This window comes from Schistocerca gregaria, chromosome 4 (genome assembly GCF_023897955.1).
Source record: "Schistocerca gregaria isolate iqSchGreg1 chromosome 4, iqSchGreg1.2, whole genome shotgun sequence".
Taxonomy (NCBI): Eukaryota; Metazoa; Arthropoda; class Insecta; order Orthoptera; family Acrididae; genus Schistocerca; species Schistocerca gregaria.
In genome coordinates this window covers 699,232,042-699,252,195 of record NC_064923.1, presented here as the reverse complement: position 1 = coordinate 699,252,195, position 20,154 = coordinate 699,232,042, and the positions used below count along the sequence as shown (strand labels likewise).

The 20,154-nt window shown below is 39.9% G+C and overlaps 1 protein-coding gene across 1 annotated transcript in view; it reads left to right on the top strand.

Annotated features, from left to right (window-relative positions):
• LOC126267487 (beta-mannosidase-like) overlaps positions 1-20,154 on the top strand; it is a 309,954-nt gene that overhangs the window by 37,755 nt on the left and 252,045 nt on the right. The window contains exons 2-3 of the mRNA XM_049972771.1: positions 4,876-5,025; positions 18,354-18,502. Of these exons, the coding sequence (XP_049828728.1) occupies positions 4,876-5,025; positions 18,354-18,502 (299 nt within the window). The remainder of the gene's footprint in view (positions 1-4,875; positions 5,026-18,353; positions 18,503-20,154) is intronic.

The following is a 20,154-nucleotide window of genomic DNA, read 5'->3' as shown; positions in this document are numbered from 1 at the left end:
TTTGGCCATACCTTTTTGTAACACCTTGTGTAAAGCATTGTTTAACTAAGCATTGTTAGCACGATAATTCATTCTGCACTTGTTTTGGATGTGCACTCGATCACCCAGAGGCCAGACTACTGAGGGCCGGATTAGTGAGAGTCTAGTATATTTCAGATTTCTCTCACAGTTGCGTCTGCAGAACATGTTAGCGAGGTGAGACTGTGTAAGCTCCGTTGAGTTTTGACAAAAGAAGCAAATGTTAACATGGAAACAAGAGAAATGTGTCGGTTTTACTCAAAATTCCCCACTCGTAACTTTTCTCTGAAAGTTACAAATGGTTAACAAGCCAGGCGGAAATAAACCGCTGCATTTTCTTTGGAATTCTTTTTAGATACTAACGAAAGCAGAGGTGACAGTAGACCTTTTTGAATGGTCACCATGGAAATGTGGGTGTGGAGGGGCTTCGCTTAATATTTGCCAAAAACGTGAGTGTAGGCGGTCAAAATGGTTCAAATGGCTCTGAGCACTATGGAGCTTAACATCTGAGGTCATCAGTCCCCTAGAACTTAGAACTACTTAAACCTAACTAACCTAAGGACATCACACACATCCATGCCCGAGGCAGGATTCGAACATGCGACCGTAGCGGTCGCGCGGTTCCAGGCTGAAGCACCTAGAACCGCTCGGCCACAATGGCCGGCTATAGGCGGTCAGATTGGCATTTTCTCTACAGCGCTGTGAGCGACCCCCACCACTGCTGGTGTCCCCACGCTTCCCCAGCCAACTGCACATCTAGCACCCACGGCATTTTGTGCGCACTATACTAAAGAGTTAACGATAATGTTTTTGGAACAGCGTGTAGTATTCTGGTAGTGACTGCGTAACGATGCATTTCCAGCTGATTGCCCCTTTCCTGGTGTGTTCATTCTTCTGAGCAGGGTGTAGGATTTTGCTTAGAATGTTAACAAAGCTCGACTAAAATCCCTTGTTGGTATATGTAACAAACTACTTGTGTAACACCTCCTCGCAACAGTCAGACCAGTAGATATTCCCAAAGTCTGATAGCCGTTCGTTTCAATTAAGGTTAGTGACAACTACCTCACTGAGTGTTCTTTTTGCTATCAACATTCCTTTCACACATTATTGTTTGAAATACAGTGTCTCTTTACAGTCTTTTACAGTGTCTCTTTATTGTGTTTCAACACTTGTCGGCAAAGTTTTCAAGCATGATTCAATGTTTAATCCTTTTATGCACACAAATGTTCTTATTCGCTTCCGCCGAGTAGCGCATATCGCGGTGTTAGCTTTCCACTTTACAACGCTAAACACAACGTCGATTATACATTCCTAATTGATGTTGTGCAACGTTTACTTTTATGGTGCACACAGCTACGGAGTGTGTTGCAAAATATTTGTTCTGCTAAGAGATCTAAATTTTTATTATGATGCATTACACTTTTTTACTTGAACTTCAGACATTTCAATCAGTTTCGAGACAGTCTGCAGAAATTATTATTCTCAACGGCCAGCTACTGTCCGGTATGCCTGCTGGTATGCTGGTAGTTTGAGTGGTGATAAAAATCTTCAACACTTCTCTCTCTCTTCCCATTCAGGGAAAAGATACTGAAGTACCATCGTCACGTGGTCGGTTCTAGTGTAAGTAGTGGTCGAAAAGCGTTATTTCAATTTTATAATGGTCGTAACCAGTGATTTTTCCTTGGTATGTGACCAGAACTAATAAGAGTCAACTTTGACAAGTATTTTTAGCGTCTTCAGTAATGTTGAATATGTTGCTTAGATAATGTTTGAAAAAATCAATGTGCAATACGTCTACTTGTGCTTAAATTAGTGAAGTTTTAATAGACATTACTTTTGCTTAATTAATGAAGTAAGCAAACACGTTTTAAAAAGATGGGAAGATAGTGAAAACGAAGTCTTTCGCGACGGCACTTATATGTGAAACATTCTCGTTTTTCTTAGCGCGTTAATTCCGGATAAAATCTCGAACTTTCGACGATAGCCTCCATCGTCATCGTCGGGAGCAACTGACTGTCTTCACTGCTGCTTTGGCGGCCTTTTTTATAGCCCGTGGACGGCCTCTGATTGAAATTCTGAAATTAACCATCTGAAGTACGTGTTCCGAAAAAATGGCTTTGGTGCAGTCGATATGAAGGCAGTGTCCTCCAAAGAAAGAAAACGTGGAAAAGCTGCACACTCACAGGATGGAACACCGATTGCGGTTCTTCCTTTTTGTGGCGCTATATCCAGCAAAATAGGAAGAGTCCTGGGTAGACAGGGTATAAACCGATTTTTCGTCCCACTAAGAAAATTAAGAAGATGATGCGCCCTGTTAAGGACAGTCTCGGCCTCAGGGTCCCTGGAATTTATAATGTCCCCTGTGAATATGGAAGTAATTATGTAGGTCAGACATTCGTACCGTTTCTGACCGCTGTGCAGAACACCAACGCCATATTAAAATTAGAGAACTCGAGAAATCGGCAATTGCGGAGCACAGCCTCACGAAGAAACACGAAATACTGTGCACTGAAACGAAAATTCTGTCCCATGCCTCCTCATACTAGGATTCTGTTATAAAGGAGGCTGTTAAAATAAGAATGAGCAAGAAGAACTTTAAACGCGACAGCGGATACTATCTGAGCAGTGCATGGAAACGAGCGCTAGATGCAGAGAAGCAGCAGAGACATTCTTTCCAAGGTTTATGTTCCAATGGAAACGGTAGAGCCACCAGCACACACATTGACACCATTTGCGACAGCAGTACGTAATCGCCGACCAATCACAAGCCATCCACGGGCTATAAAAAAAGGACACCAAAGCAGCAGTAAAGACAATCAGTTGCTCCTGGCGATGACGAAGGAGTCTATCGTCGAAAGCTCGAGAATTTATCCCGAACTGTCTCTGCAAGAAAACCGAGAATGTTTTACATATGAGAAGATAATGCTGAACAGTGGACGAGCAGTACAACACTGCTACAGGTGCCTTGCTACCTAAATCTGGGCCTGTTTATAGCACTCTCCTTTTAATAATGTTAACAGTTCTCAAGACATACACCAACGCCTATGGCGTACTGCATGACTCCTTGATCGAGAGACAGGGAAAGGTGGGAAGGTAATTGATACTTGTGGTGTTCAGAGTATTCCACATTTAATCAGCTGTATTAAATTCAGACAGAAATGGAGCTAGAATGTTGCGAATTTGCAGTTTAGACATTCCAAACATGCTGTGAGGTATAATAAATTCTAGCATTTTAATGGAATATTTTTAAATTGGTATCCGTGATCAGCATCTTGTTACAGGCAACCATCTTGGCACAAAAAGCTGCAAGATAATGGATTAATGACCAAAAAACACAAGGATACGCAAACTTGTGAGAACAGCTGGAAACCTTCGGACTGCAAGTCGTCATTCGGAACAATGCGACTACATTCCTCACCATACATTCATATAAATGATTTTCCCCAATGGGCGGTGAATCTACCACCTTTAGTAGTGTCTGGGGTTTCGGACACGTCTGAAGGAACAGACACCCCACATCCAAACAGCTGATTCACATCAATAGGCAGTGAATTCACAACCTCTGTGTGGAGGCACATTTGTGTTCGACCTCTATTAGGAATCTAAAGTTAGCGAGTGCAGAAGACATGGACGGGAACTAGGGATAGGTGGTGCTAGGTGGCAGTGTGAGTCAGCTGGGAGCATGCCGAGATGGTTCGTGCATTTGTGATAAACATTGTGTCCAGTTGGTGCAGTGGTTAATGCAACTGCCAAATAAGCAGGAGACCCCAGATTCGGGTCCTGGTCTAGCACACATTTTCATTGGTCTTTGGTGATTTCACATAAAGTCCCAATGCAGCTGATGTTATTATTTCCTTCCCTTTCCTTTCCTTTCACCCCCCCCCTCCACCCTCAGTTTAGATGATATGTATCTCAGCTGTGTATCCTACATTGTGTCCGGTCTTTTGGATATGTCCAAAAGACCAGACACCACCACGCATTCATATAATATTTATCGAGCCTGGGGTTGGAGAGGGTGGACTGCCCCCACCCATTGTCAACCCCCCCCCCCCCCCCCGCCCCCACTCCCGTTGTCAATGCTTAGTGAGGACTCTGTGCCCAAAGTTTTATTAAACAGGCAGTTGTCAATTGCACTGAATGCAGAGAATTAAATTTCATCATCACAAGAATTTGACATTCTGTAACTTGAATGTTCAATACTGAGTTGCAAAACTATTGAGTCAGCAAGACTGTGCCATGGGAAGCTACACCAGAGTATAAAGAAAGCACACATATGGTATTTTTCACATCACAGATAGGTTCTAATTTTGTTAATATACCTCAGCCCCTTCATTGTCCTAACCCTACTTTCCTTGATTAGCTACTTCTTAAGGAACAAAAATATTTTTTTTTATTCTTGGTAAAATTTGTGGTTTGAAATCAGAATTTCAAGAAAAACCTGACAAAATTAAGCAGACATTTTTTTTTCAGCAATAAATTGAAAATCCTCTAGTTTGTGCTTCTATTGGCTCAGACATTTGAGGAGGTGTGCAAAGCAGAAATGTATGGTGCCGTGGGGAGAACCACAAGGAGGCAACTTCAGTTGCCTTATGTAATGTTTCATATGAATAGAATGAAATGTAGATATAAATGTATGAATGTTTCATACATCGGTACCATCTTTGAAGTCGCAAGAACATTTTTCTATTTCTCTGTTTTTCATCCCTAGAATAAAGGTCTGTAGTCTGAGACTATATTGGTTTTTATAGACTTCTCTTGACTTCCTGGAATATTTTTTTTCTTTCGTTCATTTACTTTAAACCCAATCAGAAGTTTAATATTTAATTGTTTGCAAATTACATTTTACTTTGCCAACAGCCATCACAGTTCCTGCAAGTGTTCCTGGCGGCATATATTCAGACCTCAGAGCTGCTGGAGTCTTACCTGAAGATATCTATTATCGCTTCAATGATGCTGAGTATCGCTGGGTGTCTTATGAAAATTGGACATACTCGACAACATTTCAAGGTCAGTGACTGGGGAAATATGGCTTCCACCTCTCAACTATATTTGTTTCTGTCTGAAATTTTCCCCAAATTTACCTCTCTCTCTATAAAATCTGTTACTAAAACAGTGTCCCCACAAACTGTTATCCAACTTCGACTGGTGTGCTAACCATGGAACAAATAGAATCTAATTTGAAATGAACTGTAACTGCTCATAATGCAACTTATCTTTATATTAAATGTGCAACTGAAGTAAAACAATTACCTGGCGTTAATCAAAATTTCCACTTACCTTGCATCTTGACAACATTGTTGTGTCTTTCTTAAAAGCACAATGGCACACAGCAAAGAGGCAGTAGCTAAGCTTAATTTCTGTTTCTAAATGCATATTCAAACTGCTGCATATAGTAATTCATAATGATAAACAGCGGGGTGGGGAGAGTAACTGTTCCTATAAAATGATGTTCCAAGACAATGATATTAGAAGGGTGTATGTTTTCAAAAAAGGCAGAGTAAAATTTCGCATGATCTTCACACATAACACTGATCTAAACAATACTATGGTTAGCAAAGTGAACAATGATTCATAAAAGGTACAATGTTAACAAAGAATTTCTATAAAAAACAAATAACTTAATCAGTTAATATATTGATGCATGAAACAGGGAAGAACATGGTCTTTCTCTCACCTCTGAGCAAGTTAACTGGCTGACAATAATCATTCTTTGCTGGTGCAGTGCTGCCATCTCACCACAAACTTCTTCTCTTCAAAATTAATAACATTATTCAAAATTTATAGTCTTTCTGCCTTCCAATATATACATCATATTCGTCCTTTCTGTCATTTACCATAAATCTTTCTTCATGTAACAGATACCATCACAAATCAACACCACACTAGTAGACACATCCATCACTTACCACGCTTCAACGAAGAATGTATCAGATACACAGAGGCTAAAACTGTTCCACAACAAGACCAAAGGTTATTTAATGTAACGTAACTTGCTCTCTCTCTCTGACATACACATCAATGACATACAAATATCAAACTGACATGACCACCTTACAATACTTGTTGAGGCGAGGAAAGTTAGTAGAAGAATATAATAACTAAAAAACAAATTCGGTACATTTGTGCATTGTGAAAATATCAGAAACTGAATGAGATCCTGTAACAGGTCATCATGTTGAATTTATAGCTTTAAATTACATTAGCATACTGATATATTCAATTTCTGGTCCAACTATTGACTTCAGTGACTAGTACGTAAATATGCAAACAACACTAATTTGATAGGTGAAATTTTGATCAGTTGACAAGATACATCAAATATATGAGATTACTATATTTTTGAAGTCTTTTGTCTGTTTATGGGAACAAACAGGTGCATATGCAACTATAAAAAAATATATGCAAGAGACTGGAAAGGCAAATATTCAACGTCGATCGTAGAGTGGCAGAGAGAGAGAGAGAGAGAGAGAGAGAGAGAGAGAGAGAGAGATGGAGTTATGAACCTGGGGCCCAGTCTGCTGTTAAGGGTGGCCATACATCACTCAGGAGAACAATGTGATACATTTATTGTACTTAAAACTTCTGGGCTGATAGGCCGTGGTCAATGTATAAAACTCTCGCCTGATGTTCTGTCTCCAACATCCTCTGAGGTAAAGCAGCAAACTCCAAAGAGAACTTGAGGGAGCACTGTTTATATAAGCAGTGCAGAGGGTGCCTCTGTCCATTAGGTGGTGTCAGCTATGAGAGAGTCTCTTGTAATGCCAACATTCTCAATTGAAAGTAAGCGATCATCATGCTTCCAGTGCAACACTGACATCCGAATTTTATCCAGTTTAACACCTTCCTCTTTCTTGTTAAAATTATTATGGTATTTATCAATCTCAATAGCCTCTCTATACATGCAAGCATAATAATGTGCAGTTTTAGATATGACACTCATCTTGCTGAATTTTATTTCATGATTACCTTCCTGATAAACATATTCTGCTATGACCAGTTTATCCATGTGACCCAGGCAGCAATTCTTCTTATGTTCAACAAGACAGGTGTTAACATTTCTTTTTGTTGTACTGATATAAACCTGTCCACAACTTCAAGGAATTTTATATACACCCAGTGTAGCCAAAGAATGTCATGCATCTTTTGCTGATCTTAAATATTCTCTTATTTTCCTGGTGGGGTCTGAAAATAGTTTCCAACCCATACTTGATTAACACTTTCCCAGTGCAATCAGTGACCTTACTAATGAATGGAATAAAAACCTTGCCAGTGGGTAGCTACTGTTTGTCGTTGCTCCTGATTCTCTGCCTTGAACAAAGTGCTCAATCTATCTCCTTTCTAGAATAGCCATTCTTCAAGAAAGTCAACTGTTGATTTTCAATCTCATCTTTTAAAAACAGGTTCACAAATTTTGTATACCCTGTCTACCAAGGTTTTTAATACATGTGTCTAGGGTGGTGGTTTTAATCTTTACGCACATAACAATCATTATGTGTGGCCTTTCTATACACCTTATGGAACAACATTCCATCCCATCACTTAATCACAGACATATCCAGAAAATTCAGGTGCCCCTTACTCTCTGTCTCCATAGTAAATTGGATTTTCAGATTAATGTTGTTAAGTTGTGTCAGGAAAACATTCAACTGCTCTTCTCCATGTGTCCATACTACGAAAGTGTCATCGACATAGCAATACCCTCCTGCTGGTCTCTTACTATCATTGTGCAATGCCCTTTGTTCAAAAACCTCCATAAACAAGTTAGCCATGGCAGGACTAAGAGGACTGCCCATAGCCACCCCGTCAATTTGTTCACAAAAGTCACTGTTGGACCACAAAGAAAAGTGCTACACTGGGGGTATATAAAATTCCTTGTAGTTGTGGACAGTTTTATATCAGTACCACAAAGAGAAATGTTAACACCCATCTTGTTGAACATAAGAGGAACTACTGCCTGGGTCCCACAGATAAATTGGCTGTAGCAGAACATGTTTATCAGTAAGATCATCATGAAATAAAATTCACCAAGATGAGCATCATATCTAAAACCACACATTATTATGTGCACATATATAGAGAGGCTATCCAGATTGATAAACATCTTAATAATTTTAACAAGAAAGAGGAAGCTGTTTAACTGTATAAAATTTGGATGTCAGTGTTGCACTGGAAGCATGATGATCAATTACTTTTAATTAAGAATTTTGGCATTACCAGATACAGTCTCATAGCCTATGCCACCTGATGGACAGTGGTGCCATCTGCACTGCCTATATAATCAGCACTTCCTCAAGTTCTCTTTGCAGTTCGCCCCTTTACCTCAGACAAAATGTCAGGGGAAATTTTTGTACATTGACCACGTCCTGCAGCTCAGAAGTTTTAAGTGATGATAATATCAGCTGTGAAAGCCTACATTGTATTAATTAAAACTCCAGTTTCAAAAAACTCTGTAGACAGAAAACAACTTCTCAGAATGATGTCAAATTTCAACAGCATATTATTGATGCATAGGTGGACATACTGGAACAAAACAAATTTAACAAAAATTTGGCCAGAATTGTCAGTGTGTGCATACTAACAGATGCACAGCACACTTCTGTTCCTCAGTTTACACCCAAGATGTCCTACATGACTGTCTCCATGAAAGGTAATGTTCTGCTGGTAAAGTTATTTTACAAGAATGGTGACTGAGTGTTGGATGTTCAAGGGGATAAAAAGGATCTGGAGGAAATGATTACAAAATTCAAAAAGACAGGTTCTTTTGAAGAGCAAGGTGGCAGAGGAAGGAAAGTAGTTGATTTGACATTCATCAAAGGTGTGAGTACAACACTGCAGGAGGGGTTGAGTGGTGCTGTGCAAACATGCTGTCCATATGGAATTCCCCATACATTGGACAAGTTGTGAGCATGGTGCATAAAAGCTCACAAAACATCCTGCTTTGCTATCCATACAAAATCACCCATGTTCAGGAGTTGCTTCCCACTGACCTCTCAGGAAGACAAACATTCACTCTGGAGTTTCATGCTCCCATGGAAGTGGACAATGAATGGCCCTGAAACATTCTGTGGGAAGGCAAAGTCCATTTCCATCTCTAAGAACATGTCAACAGCATGTATGTGGGGGTAGGATCATTTTTATGCAAGACAGCAATCCTCCGCACATTTCACAGCCAATGAAGCAGCTACTGCAAAGGCATTTTGGAAATGATAAAATTATCAACCATCATTTCCCTACAGCCTGGCCATCCAGATCACTTTATATACATCCATGTGAATTCTGGCTGTGGGGTTATCTGCTAGATGTCGTGTTCAGTGCTACAGTTACGAACATAGCTGAACTGAAGGCAAGCATTGCACAATGCATTCTGAACATGTTCCCAAAGACACTTCGATCTATTGTGGAACATGCTGTTTCTAGATTTTATCTTGTGGCTGAAAATGGTGGACAGCATACTGAATATGTTTCATTCCAATTAAAAACCTAGGTTATTTTGCTTTTTATACAGTTTTTGACTCCAGAACAGTTAAATCCAATGCCACTTTGCCTGTTACGCAGTTTTTGGTCACAGGACATTTAAAACCCAATTTTTCCTATCTCATGTGGTACGACGCTGCTGTGGTGAATGAGCTTACCCAAAAAACAATGCCCCAACTGTTGACTGCTGAACTTGTGCAGTCATGTTAATTGAACATTACAGATTGTGTAATGTGCAGTTCAAACCATAGCCATCATATTGCGATTACTCTGCTATTTGTAGCAGACCCCATTTATGTTAAGACCCTTACAGTGTTATCTGCTGGTCTAATTGTCGTTAATTCTTTTGTTCCATGATGCTACCCCATGAGTCAATAATGTTGTTGTTGTGGTCTTCAGTCCAAAGACTGGTTTGATGCAGATCTCCTCTCTACTTTGTCCTGTGTAAGTTTCTTTGTCTCAAGTAATGATAATCTGTCAGGAAAATGGGATGATGACCTATCAGAAGAGAGGGATGTTCAAAGATGGTTGTTACTATCACCCCCCCCCCCCCCCCCCCCCCCCAGTCACAGCATACATAGGGAGCATGGCCTACATCTGAAAACTTCTGGTAAGACACTACTTGCACAACTAACTGCCAGAACCATCCAGTTTCACCAAAGCACTTTCCTACCATCCTAGTGATTTTCAGTGTGTATCCTAGATAAATTTATAATCTGCCTGGTTAGCTGAGGGCACTAATGCGCTGCTTCCTGGACTCAGGTAGGCACGCATGCCCTAGACAAATCCACCCAGAGGGTTACTGATGTCAGCCGGTGTGCCGGCCAACCTGGATGTTGTTTTCAGGCAGTTTTCCACATCCATCTAGGTGAATTCTGGGCTGGTCCCCACATTCCACCTCAAGTACACTACTCGCAAACATCTGAACCTGTTCACACTATTCTATGGATTACACTAGACACAGACAGCTAGGGTCCACTAACTCTGCCCCAGGAACGGGGTGACAGATGTAAGGGCATCTAGCCACCCCTTAAAAATTAACATTGCCAAATCCATCCTAACCATGTCAACCTTGTGAAACTGTGGGACAAGACACCTGCAAAAGAAAGAAAGATCCTAGGTAAATTCATCCAAAAGACAGATTTGAAAAATAAGTATATTTACAGTTCAAACAGCTACTAGAAAAACAAAATACTGCAGCTTAGACATGGCAGTCACATGCTGTCCAAAATTTACACAGTTCACAGACAGGTGGTGGATATGACCGACCTCACTCAGGTGATTGATGACTGCAGTGACAGGGATGGCATCCAGTTGCAAAGTTAAATGAAACTGCCAAAGCTTGAGTACAACAGAGTCCATTCTAGACAGGGTAAATGCTATCACAAAAAAGAAAATGAAGAAGAAATTATCTGTTAGCTACATGGTAAGAATCAGTGTAGATTATAAACCTGTTTTGCAAGTAGTAAATTATTATTGTAAATATTCCTCTGTTGTTATAGGAGCAGGTAATTGTTTATTTGGAAAATGGCCAATCAAACCAAGTAGATATTAAGCTAACAACAAAAGGTAAACAGCATTTATTTAATGTAACTGTTGTTTTATCATCATCATAATTTATGGTCCATTGTGATGCATATCATACTTTATTCATACAGGGTGTTTCACATATAATTTGGGAAATGACTAACAGAACCCCGTCTTCTCTCCCTTCAAGTGTACAGGGATTGCTTGCATCTACCTTGTTTTTTAAAATTCCCCAAGGATAAAAATCACATGGATTTAGATGTGGAGAACAAGGAGGCCAGTCAAGTAGCCTGTCATCAAAAGCACTTCTTATTCATGTTAGACGTCATTGACAGTGTGTTGTCTCGCATTGTCCTGCATGAAATAACTGTATATCTTTTTGTTACGTGGTAGTGCTCTAAAAAAAGAAAGCAGTAAGAAGTTATTGTTTCAAGGAGAAAAATTAGTCCAGTTACTCATCTTACACTCAACACTCCTGTTTTGACATCACGCAGAGGCTGTTGATGTAACTGATGAGGATTTTCAGAACTCCATCATCAACTGTTCTGTAAATTTACATAAGCAGACAAATGTAGCCTTGCTCCATCAGAAGAGAAGAGCATTTCGGGATTAACCCTTCCATAATGCACAGATTGTAACAGCCATTTGCAATAACAATAGTGAGCAACAGCACCTAAGATAGTCAGTCAGTACATTACCATTATTTTATATGGTTTCAGTTTGCATCTGTGCACAGCTCTGCGAGCAGACACGAGCAAAAAACAGACAAACTATTCTCAAGTGCTAAGCAAAGCAATGATTTTCTCAGTCTTCTTTCCAAGGCTTCTCATAACTCACGTAATTTATTTTCAGTTAAGACACTGGGTTCTCTAGATTTTCATATTTCTAATATGGAACTAATCACTTGTAATTTTTTAATAATGTATGTATTGACCAGAGACTGAAACATACACAATGGGACATTATCATATGAATGCAAGCCGACATTCCCCATAATATTCTGTTTGTATATTCTGTGGCAGTGATATTTTCCATGTCTGGTGCAAAGTGAGATCAAAAGTGCACGTGAGTTTTCTTTTTGGTCATGTGTTGTTTTTTATCTTTGCCGTAAGACTATAGGATCTCCTAGTTTTTGTTACTTCTCTGTTGTTGTTGTTTTTTTCTAGTTTCTTCTAATTGTGAGTTTTCACGAATAAATATTTTTTCGTTAACTCATTTACCAGAAGGCTATGCGATTATTTGTTGTAGGCAAGTTGCTACAATTTTATTGTATTGTTTTATTGATCTTCTTCATCATTTTTGTAAATAGATGCAAAATGATATGGTACAATTCAGTATTATGAGAAGATGAGGTGAGAAAACATGAATTAATGTGATGATTATTAATTATATTGAAATGTCTGCTTGTGTCTGTGTTTATTTATACTGCAGAAACGTATACAAAGGAGATATTTGTGCAGATATCCTTGAATTTTGCAGTCTGTTTTACTGTTTCACTCTTAACATGATCTATACAAACTTTCCAATATTACTGTTTGTTACAACAATTACGAACACATTTAGGATTTAACATGATAGATATGGCCGTGATGTGGAGACAGCATCCAAGTGCAAGGAGGCCTTGGAGGCAATAGGAGAGAGAAACTCCCAATTACTGGAGAACTTAGAATATGGGTGAAAGTGGCCAATATGAGGAGTGCCCCCATGGCCCGCTTCAGAGCATGAGACAACAGGACTGGTGATGGGCAGTCCAACCCGAGATCCCTGGCAATGTCTAGTGGTGGTATGAAGGTAAAGGCTGAGGCCACACAGGAGACCTTGAACCTGTGACGGGCATGTTCTCCTGCTGAGGGGTGCCAGAGCCAAAGCCAGAGGCTGTGTAGTCACAGGCTCATCAGGTGCAGGTATAGACGCTGGTGGAAGAGGAGTCTGGAACACCGATGGACAGGTGGCATCCAGTTACCAGGACACCGGAAAAGGCAGTGGTGCTGCCTAGGTGAGGGGGAGGGGAGGGGGTGCCCACCAGGACTTGGAGATGATTTTGATGGCGCTGAGCCTCCCAGTCTTGAGTTTTCTGGTTGTAGACTCAGCAGATATTCTGATGTGCGATGATTACTGTCAACCAGTGGAGGTGCCAACCAAATCCATGCACCCAGATTCCTGTGCCTGATGCAAACTCAATACAGTGGAACACAATGGTGGGTGAGATCACAAATAAAGGATGTTGAGCAGCATCTGTGGCTGGCATCTGTGGAGAAGCTTGTAAGGCTACAGGAATCCATAGAAGTCATTTGGTAGGCTGTCAAAAAAACTGAAACATCTCTTTTGTGAGAAGGTTCTACAGATATTTTTTCATCCACATCTTAAAGGTGCAAAACATGCATTTCACCTCTCTAATTGAGTGGGGATGAAATGAAGGGGACCAGATGTGGTGACTGCCTGACCCCACAAACAAATCACAAAACATCTGGAACAGAAATAGAATACAATAGAATCTTTATCATCACATGACATGTTGTATACAATCATTTGATTGAAACATTGGTGATTCGTCAGTGAATAATTATATGCCTACCTAAGTATACCTAGAACAAGATACATTAAAATAACGCATATGGTTGCTCCCAGACACACATTACAACATAAAAAGATAATTACATGTTAGATTTCTTCCTTTTTTCTTAAAATTTCCACAGTGGTTTGAAATCATTCTTTCAAAGTATTTTTCATGTTTGTTTCTGTAGTTTATAAATATTGACATACTTCAAAAACCACATACTTTCATAAAAGTTGTATATATGTTTACATCTAGATATTTAGATGCATAGTTCACATTATACATAGTTTATAAGTATGGACACATATAAAAAGAACATATAGCTCCATTGAAAGGGAACATAAGCATATACATAGAACATAATGTAGAAAAAATGGGAAAACAAAACAGATGTAATATCTCTTACTTGTCTTCGTTTATGAAATCATCTACACTGTAGTAGCATTTGCTTTTTAAATATTTTTCAGTGTTTACACAGGAGGATTCTGGCTTGCAGTCCAGCTTTGAACTCATTTTATTGCTAAGCTTCAAAGTCATGGGACATGGAGTATTTTCAAATAATGTTAGTCTATGGCAGGGTAACATGTAATCTTGTTTGTGCCTTGTTTCATAAGTATGTGTAAATGAATTTCCCTCAAAAAGATGCGGGTTTTTTTAACTCAAAGAGAAGTGTTTCATATATAAACATGGAATGAATTATCAGTAAGTCAAGGCTTGCAAATAAAGGTTTGCATGACCGTCTATTGTTTGTTCCAGTCATAGCTCTGATAATTTTTTTCTGTAGCTTGAACACTCTGAGGAGGCTTCCTTTTTCAGCTCCCCAAAAAATTATGACATATCTAACAACTGATATAAAATATGCATGACACACAGTTTTCCTACCAGCTAAGTCAGTTACTTTATTCAGAATCCTCATTGCTTAAACAAAACTATTTAACTGCTTCAGAAAGCAATCCACATGATCAGTCCATGAGAAGTTTTTGTTTATGGTCACTCCCAGAAATTTGACAGATTCTGCAGTTACCAGTTCTCTGCCTTCCTGAAGTGTACAGTTTGTGTTTCATGTAGTTTCATAGCATTATTATTTATCCAGTTTTCTAACTCTTGAAGAGTCTGTTTTGTTTTCTGTGCTAATTCTTCAGTGTTTTTACAGCAGACTACTGCTGTTGAGTCATACAGAATCCTATCTGAAGTTACCTTACATGACATGTCATTTATATAATACAGAAATAGTAATGGGCCTAGTATGGGTACACCTGCTTGTATTTCCCTCCAACTAGACAAGCTTTCTCACCCTTATGTTGTACAACTACCCTCTGTCTCCTAGTTTTGAGATACAATATGAAAGAATTTAAAGACTTTTCATGGAAGCCATGAGATGCTAATTTGTGGAGCAGTTGTTTGTAGTTTACCATATCAAATGCCTTACTGAGGTCACAGAAGATACCAGATACACTCTTCCTGTTATAGAGGCATTTGCTTATTTTAGTGATTAACTCATTAATAGCATGCACAGTGCTTTGGTGCTTCCTAAATTGATACTGATTATTAAGAATAAAGTTATGTTTTTTGTCATATTTTTTCTAGTTGGTTACATACTACTCACTCAAATATTTTAGAAATAATTGGTAGTACTGATACTGGGCAAAAATTATGTATCTTCTATTGTCTGCCCTTTTTGTGGATAGGTCGAACTTCTGCATACTTCAGCCTATCTGGAAAGCAGCCCTCATCATTCGATTGATTTATTATGTGACAGAGTTGGGGTTCAATATTATCACATCCTGCCTTTATTATTTTTGTTGGGACTTGATCCCGACCAACTGAGTTGAGATTTTTTAAGGATTTTATAAAGTTACCCATCTCATAGCAGGATACATGAGTGAATTTGAATTCTACTGATCTGTGCTACATTATATTGCATTATATATATGTGGAGGAGGGAGTTTGTCAATTTTGTTAGAATTTATGAAATACCTATTGAATTCTTCACAAATATGTCTAGAGTTTGTAATCATTTCCCCATCTATATCTAATTTATGATTCAAACTTTTTGTTTTTCTCTGCACCTATTTCACTCCTGACAATTTGCCATAAAGCTTTTGATTTATTTGTGGCATTTGATATGTTTTCACTGTATGCCATTTGTTTTGCCTGTTTAACTACTCTACCAAATATTCTTTCATATTTGTTTACATAGCTGACAAACTATGCATCATGGTTATGCTTTGCTTGCACATGCAGTTTCCTCTTTCTAATACTAGTGATCCTGGTGCCTTCAGTTATCCATGAGTTCTTTTTTCACAGTGTTTGCCACTTGCTGTTATGAACTGAGGTTTTTTGTCAAAAACAAGGGAGACATTGCTGTTATGAACTGAGGTTTTTTTTGTCAAAAACAAGGGGGACATTCTACAGAAAACATTTTCAAAAGTACACTGATTTCGGTAGTGGCCAAGGAGCTCTGAACCACATATGGACAATGCAAAAACATGTCAATGACAATCACCCAAAATGCATTCAGAAACTGACCCACAAAATACACATGGATGCTTTCCTAGAGCTGGGCAGCTGGAGGCCATGGGGAGAACAAAGCCCTGGGAGCTGCTCATTGACTAGCACACTGGGGACATGCAGCAACCAAATTCTCAAGCTCCTGGTCAATGCTGCACCAGTACACATATCTGCAAGCCAAGGTTTTGGTGCAGGAAACACCCCAGTGACCTTCATATAACAGCTATAAGAACTCCTGTCACAAACTCCCAGGAATAGCCACCCTGTGAGATGTGCTGTCCATGGAGAGGAAGAAGACCCTTTCTGAGACTCAGAGATGATGGTACAAGACAACTTAGTTGTGAAGCAGATTGGAAACAAGACCTGGAACAAGATGACCACCCCTGATGGACAGGGTGGATGACCTACTTGAGGATGGTGTCAGACAACAGTGTCAGACAACGTGGCCTTGGTGTGTCCAGGTATTAGTGATTGGAAACACATCTCCCGTTTGGCAGGAGGTGATATCCAAATGAAAACACCTGTGCTCCTCTCAATCAAACTTGTGTCCAGGCTAACAGGCAGCCAGGATAATACAATCACACTGGAATGGTGCCCAGTGGAAGTGAAAATGGATGCCACAGTGATATTAGGAAAGGGACAAGGCCAAACTGTGGGTCACCTTATTGGGGATCTGGTTGGTTGGACTAAATAACAAAACTAATGGCTTGTGGTCAGCAAGAAAATGGAATACTGTGCCTTACAAGAAAAAGTGGAATTTGATGACCACATACACAATGGCCAGAGCCTCCTTCTCAATGTGAGAGTAGTGGACCTGTGCTGAACTGAGAGGTTTTGATGAAAACAGCAGTGGCTGCTGCAAGCCATCTGCATTCTGGTGGGTGAGGACTGCCACCCTGCCACTCTGTGAGGCATCCATAGCCGAAACCAATGGTTTGTTGAGATCAAAAGTAGCTAGACAAAATGCCGACCTGAGGTGGTCCTTCAGTGCAGTGAAGACATGGTCACACACTGAAAGCCAGACAAATGAAGCACCCTTGTGGAGAAGGAGGTGGGGTGGTGTGCAGTGAGGGATGTCCTGGGAATGAACTGGTGGTAGGCAATTTTACCCGACAAAGCCCGCAGTTCTTCCAGTGACAAGGGATGCGGCAGGTTCCTGATGGGCCTGACCAGACATAATGGGATTTGGATGCCCTGCAGTATGGTCCGGATACTCAAAATATGGTTGGAAAAATTTGGACTTCTGCATACTACAACACAGATCCATGGCCTGAAGTTTTTGAGAAATGGCCCTGAGACTATGCAGGTGGTTGCTCATTGTATGTTCAGTTATGACAGTGTCAATCAGGTAGGTGAAACAGTGTGTAAAAGTGGACATGACCTGTTCCAGATATCATTGAATAACTGTGGGGGCACTTTTCACCTCAAACATCAACCATTTCATTATTACAGGCTGAAATTAGTATTAAGAACTATGATACATTTAGACTTCTTATCCAAGGGTAACTGGTGATAAGATTCAGAAAGATCAAGTTCAAGTTTGGAGATTAAGCACAGAGTGTCCAGTGATTGATAGGGGACTTCAGCAGATACCAACCGTATGGAATCCGAGACTGAAAATCCAAAGGCTTGAAAGGAGTCATACCCAAAAAGATTTGCTGACAACCTCAAAGGTACTAGGCTGAATCACTGACCTATTGGTAACATCAGTCATGCATTTGCTAAGAAGTGTATTTGCAACTTACTACATTGGAAGTATTGTGAAGTGCTAGACAATTTTAAACATAAAGCGTTTTAGCTGTCCATTTCACTGATCCTATACTACATACAAATAAAGTGTCTCCTGATGGTCAGAAATCAAGAGTACATCTTTTTCTAATTTTCTAGGTTCTAGTTAGATGTCATAAGACTGTATTAAGCAGCATAGTGATAGCACATTGCTAACACAGTGTAGAGATAAAGATTGTAAAACCTTTTTATAATATCTATTACATTCTGTGCACATCACTGATTCTCCTTTTTGGACATGTCCCACCCTGCACAGTAAAACACACACACACACACACACACACACACACACACACACACACAGATACACACACACTCAGAGAGAGAGAGAGAGAGAGGGGGGGGGGGGGGGGAGGGCATTTTGTTCTTAAGATAATGTGATCAATGAGAACATTCCAGTCAGAAAAACTATTTTTTTTAATCCATTTTGTATGTGTTCTATATAACTTCACTAATATGTAAAAATTTCTGATTTCAGTCAGTTCTGACATCAAGAATAAAAGGAACATTACTCTACTTTTTAATGGAGTGGACACAATTGCTGACATATATCTGAATAAAAATTATATTGGTTCAACAGAAAACATGTTTCTTCGATACTTTTTCTCAGTAGAAGATTATGTGCAGGTATGTTCATACTGTAATATGAGATGCAAAGTATTTCAATCCTTTAAATCAATATTACATCAAGACTGCTAATATTTTATGATATGTTGAGAAAAAGTGAGATTTATATTTTCAACAATTATGAAAACAATAGACTGCAACTCACTGTAAAGAGGACATGCTGAGTTCCCAACAGGCACAACAATAAAACTGTTACACATTGAGCTTTTGGTTACAGTCTTCTCCAGAAAAGAATGGAAAACACATTTACTCATATTCATACAAGCAGGCACAACTCACACACACGGCAGCTATCTCTGGCCACTCTCATCAGACAGCAGCTATTGGACTGAATGAAAGCAGCAATCTAGAATGAGACAAGGAAGGAGAAAAGATAGCAGAGCAGAGTATGGGCAGGGGGCAGAGAAGAGCACTATCTGGCAGAGTGTGCAGGGACAAGACAGTGGCAGGACAAAGTTGCCAAGCACAGTGTTGGGCAGCTGTGGGAGGGCAGGATGGGGAGGGGAGGGGGGGGGGGGGGGTAGAGCAGAAAGCAGAGGGGCAGAGATGGGAAAAGACTGGCAGGTGCATTTGCAAAAGACAGGTACCACAATGACAGTGAGGGAGCGTTTCCTAGCAGGAAATGATAAGACAGATGGGATGCGAACTATTGGGAAGAGGGTTTGGGACAGTAGTTTATCATAATTTGAAGCTGGGGTAATTTCAGGAACAGATAATGCATTGTAAGAATAACTCCCACCTGTGCAGTTAAGAAAAGCTAGTGGTGGAGGGGAGGATCCAAATGGCCTGGGTTGTGAAGCAGCCATTGAAGTAAAACATGTTTTGTTCAGCTGCATGTTGTGCTATGGGCTGGTGCACTTTGCTCTTGGCTACAATTTGGCAGTGGCCATTCATCCTGATGGACAACTTGTTGGTAGTCATGCCAACATAAAAAGATGTGCAGAGATTGCAGCAGAGCTGGTATATGACCTTCTTGCACAGGAGGTCTGGCCTCAAATAGAGTAGAACAAGCCTGTGATAGGATTGGAATAGGAAATATTTGGTGGGTGGATTAGGCTGACTTGTACTTGGCTCCTCTACAGGGATATGACCCCTGTGGCAAGGGGCTGGGATTGGGAGTGGCGTAGGGATGGACTAAGATGTTGTGGGAGTTGGGTGGGCAACAGAACACCATTTAGGGGAGTGGGAAGAATCTTGGGTAGGATGTCTCTCATTTTAGGGCAAGATGATAGATTATCACTACACCCCATGTTTCTGAAAGACAGAGCTGCCCAATAACTACAGACACAATTGAAACAATGAGTGAGGAGAGTAAAAAGGGCCCAGAGACTGTGACCATGTGTATGTGAGTTTTGCTTGTGTGTGTGTGTGTGTGTGTGTGTGTGTGTGTGTGTGTGTGTGTGTTGGTGTTGGTGTGTGTTTTCTACTGCAGAAGAAAGACTTTTTTTCTGAAAGCTTTAACATTTTAGCAGTCAATTTCATTGAGCCTATGTACCACTCAATACCTCCTCTTTATGGTGAGAAGCAGTCTATGTTTTGCATATGTTATGCAACAAATTGACATAAAATTGGAATATGAGAGATATAGACACATATCTCACATCTTATTGCAATTCTTGATTCATGTAGTGACACTGTTATCAGTAATCTCC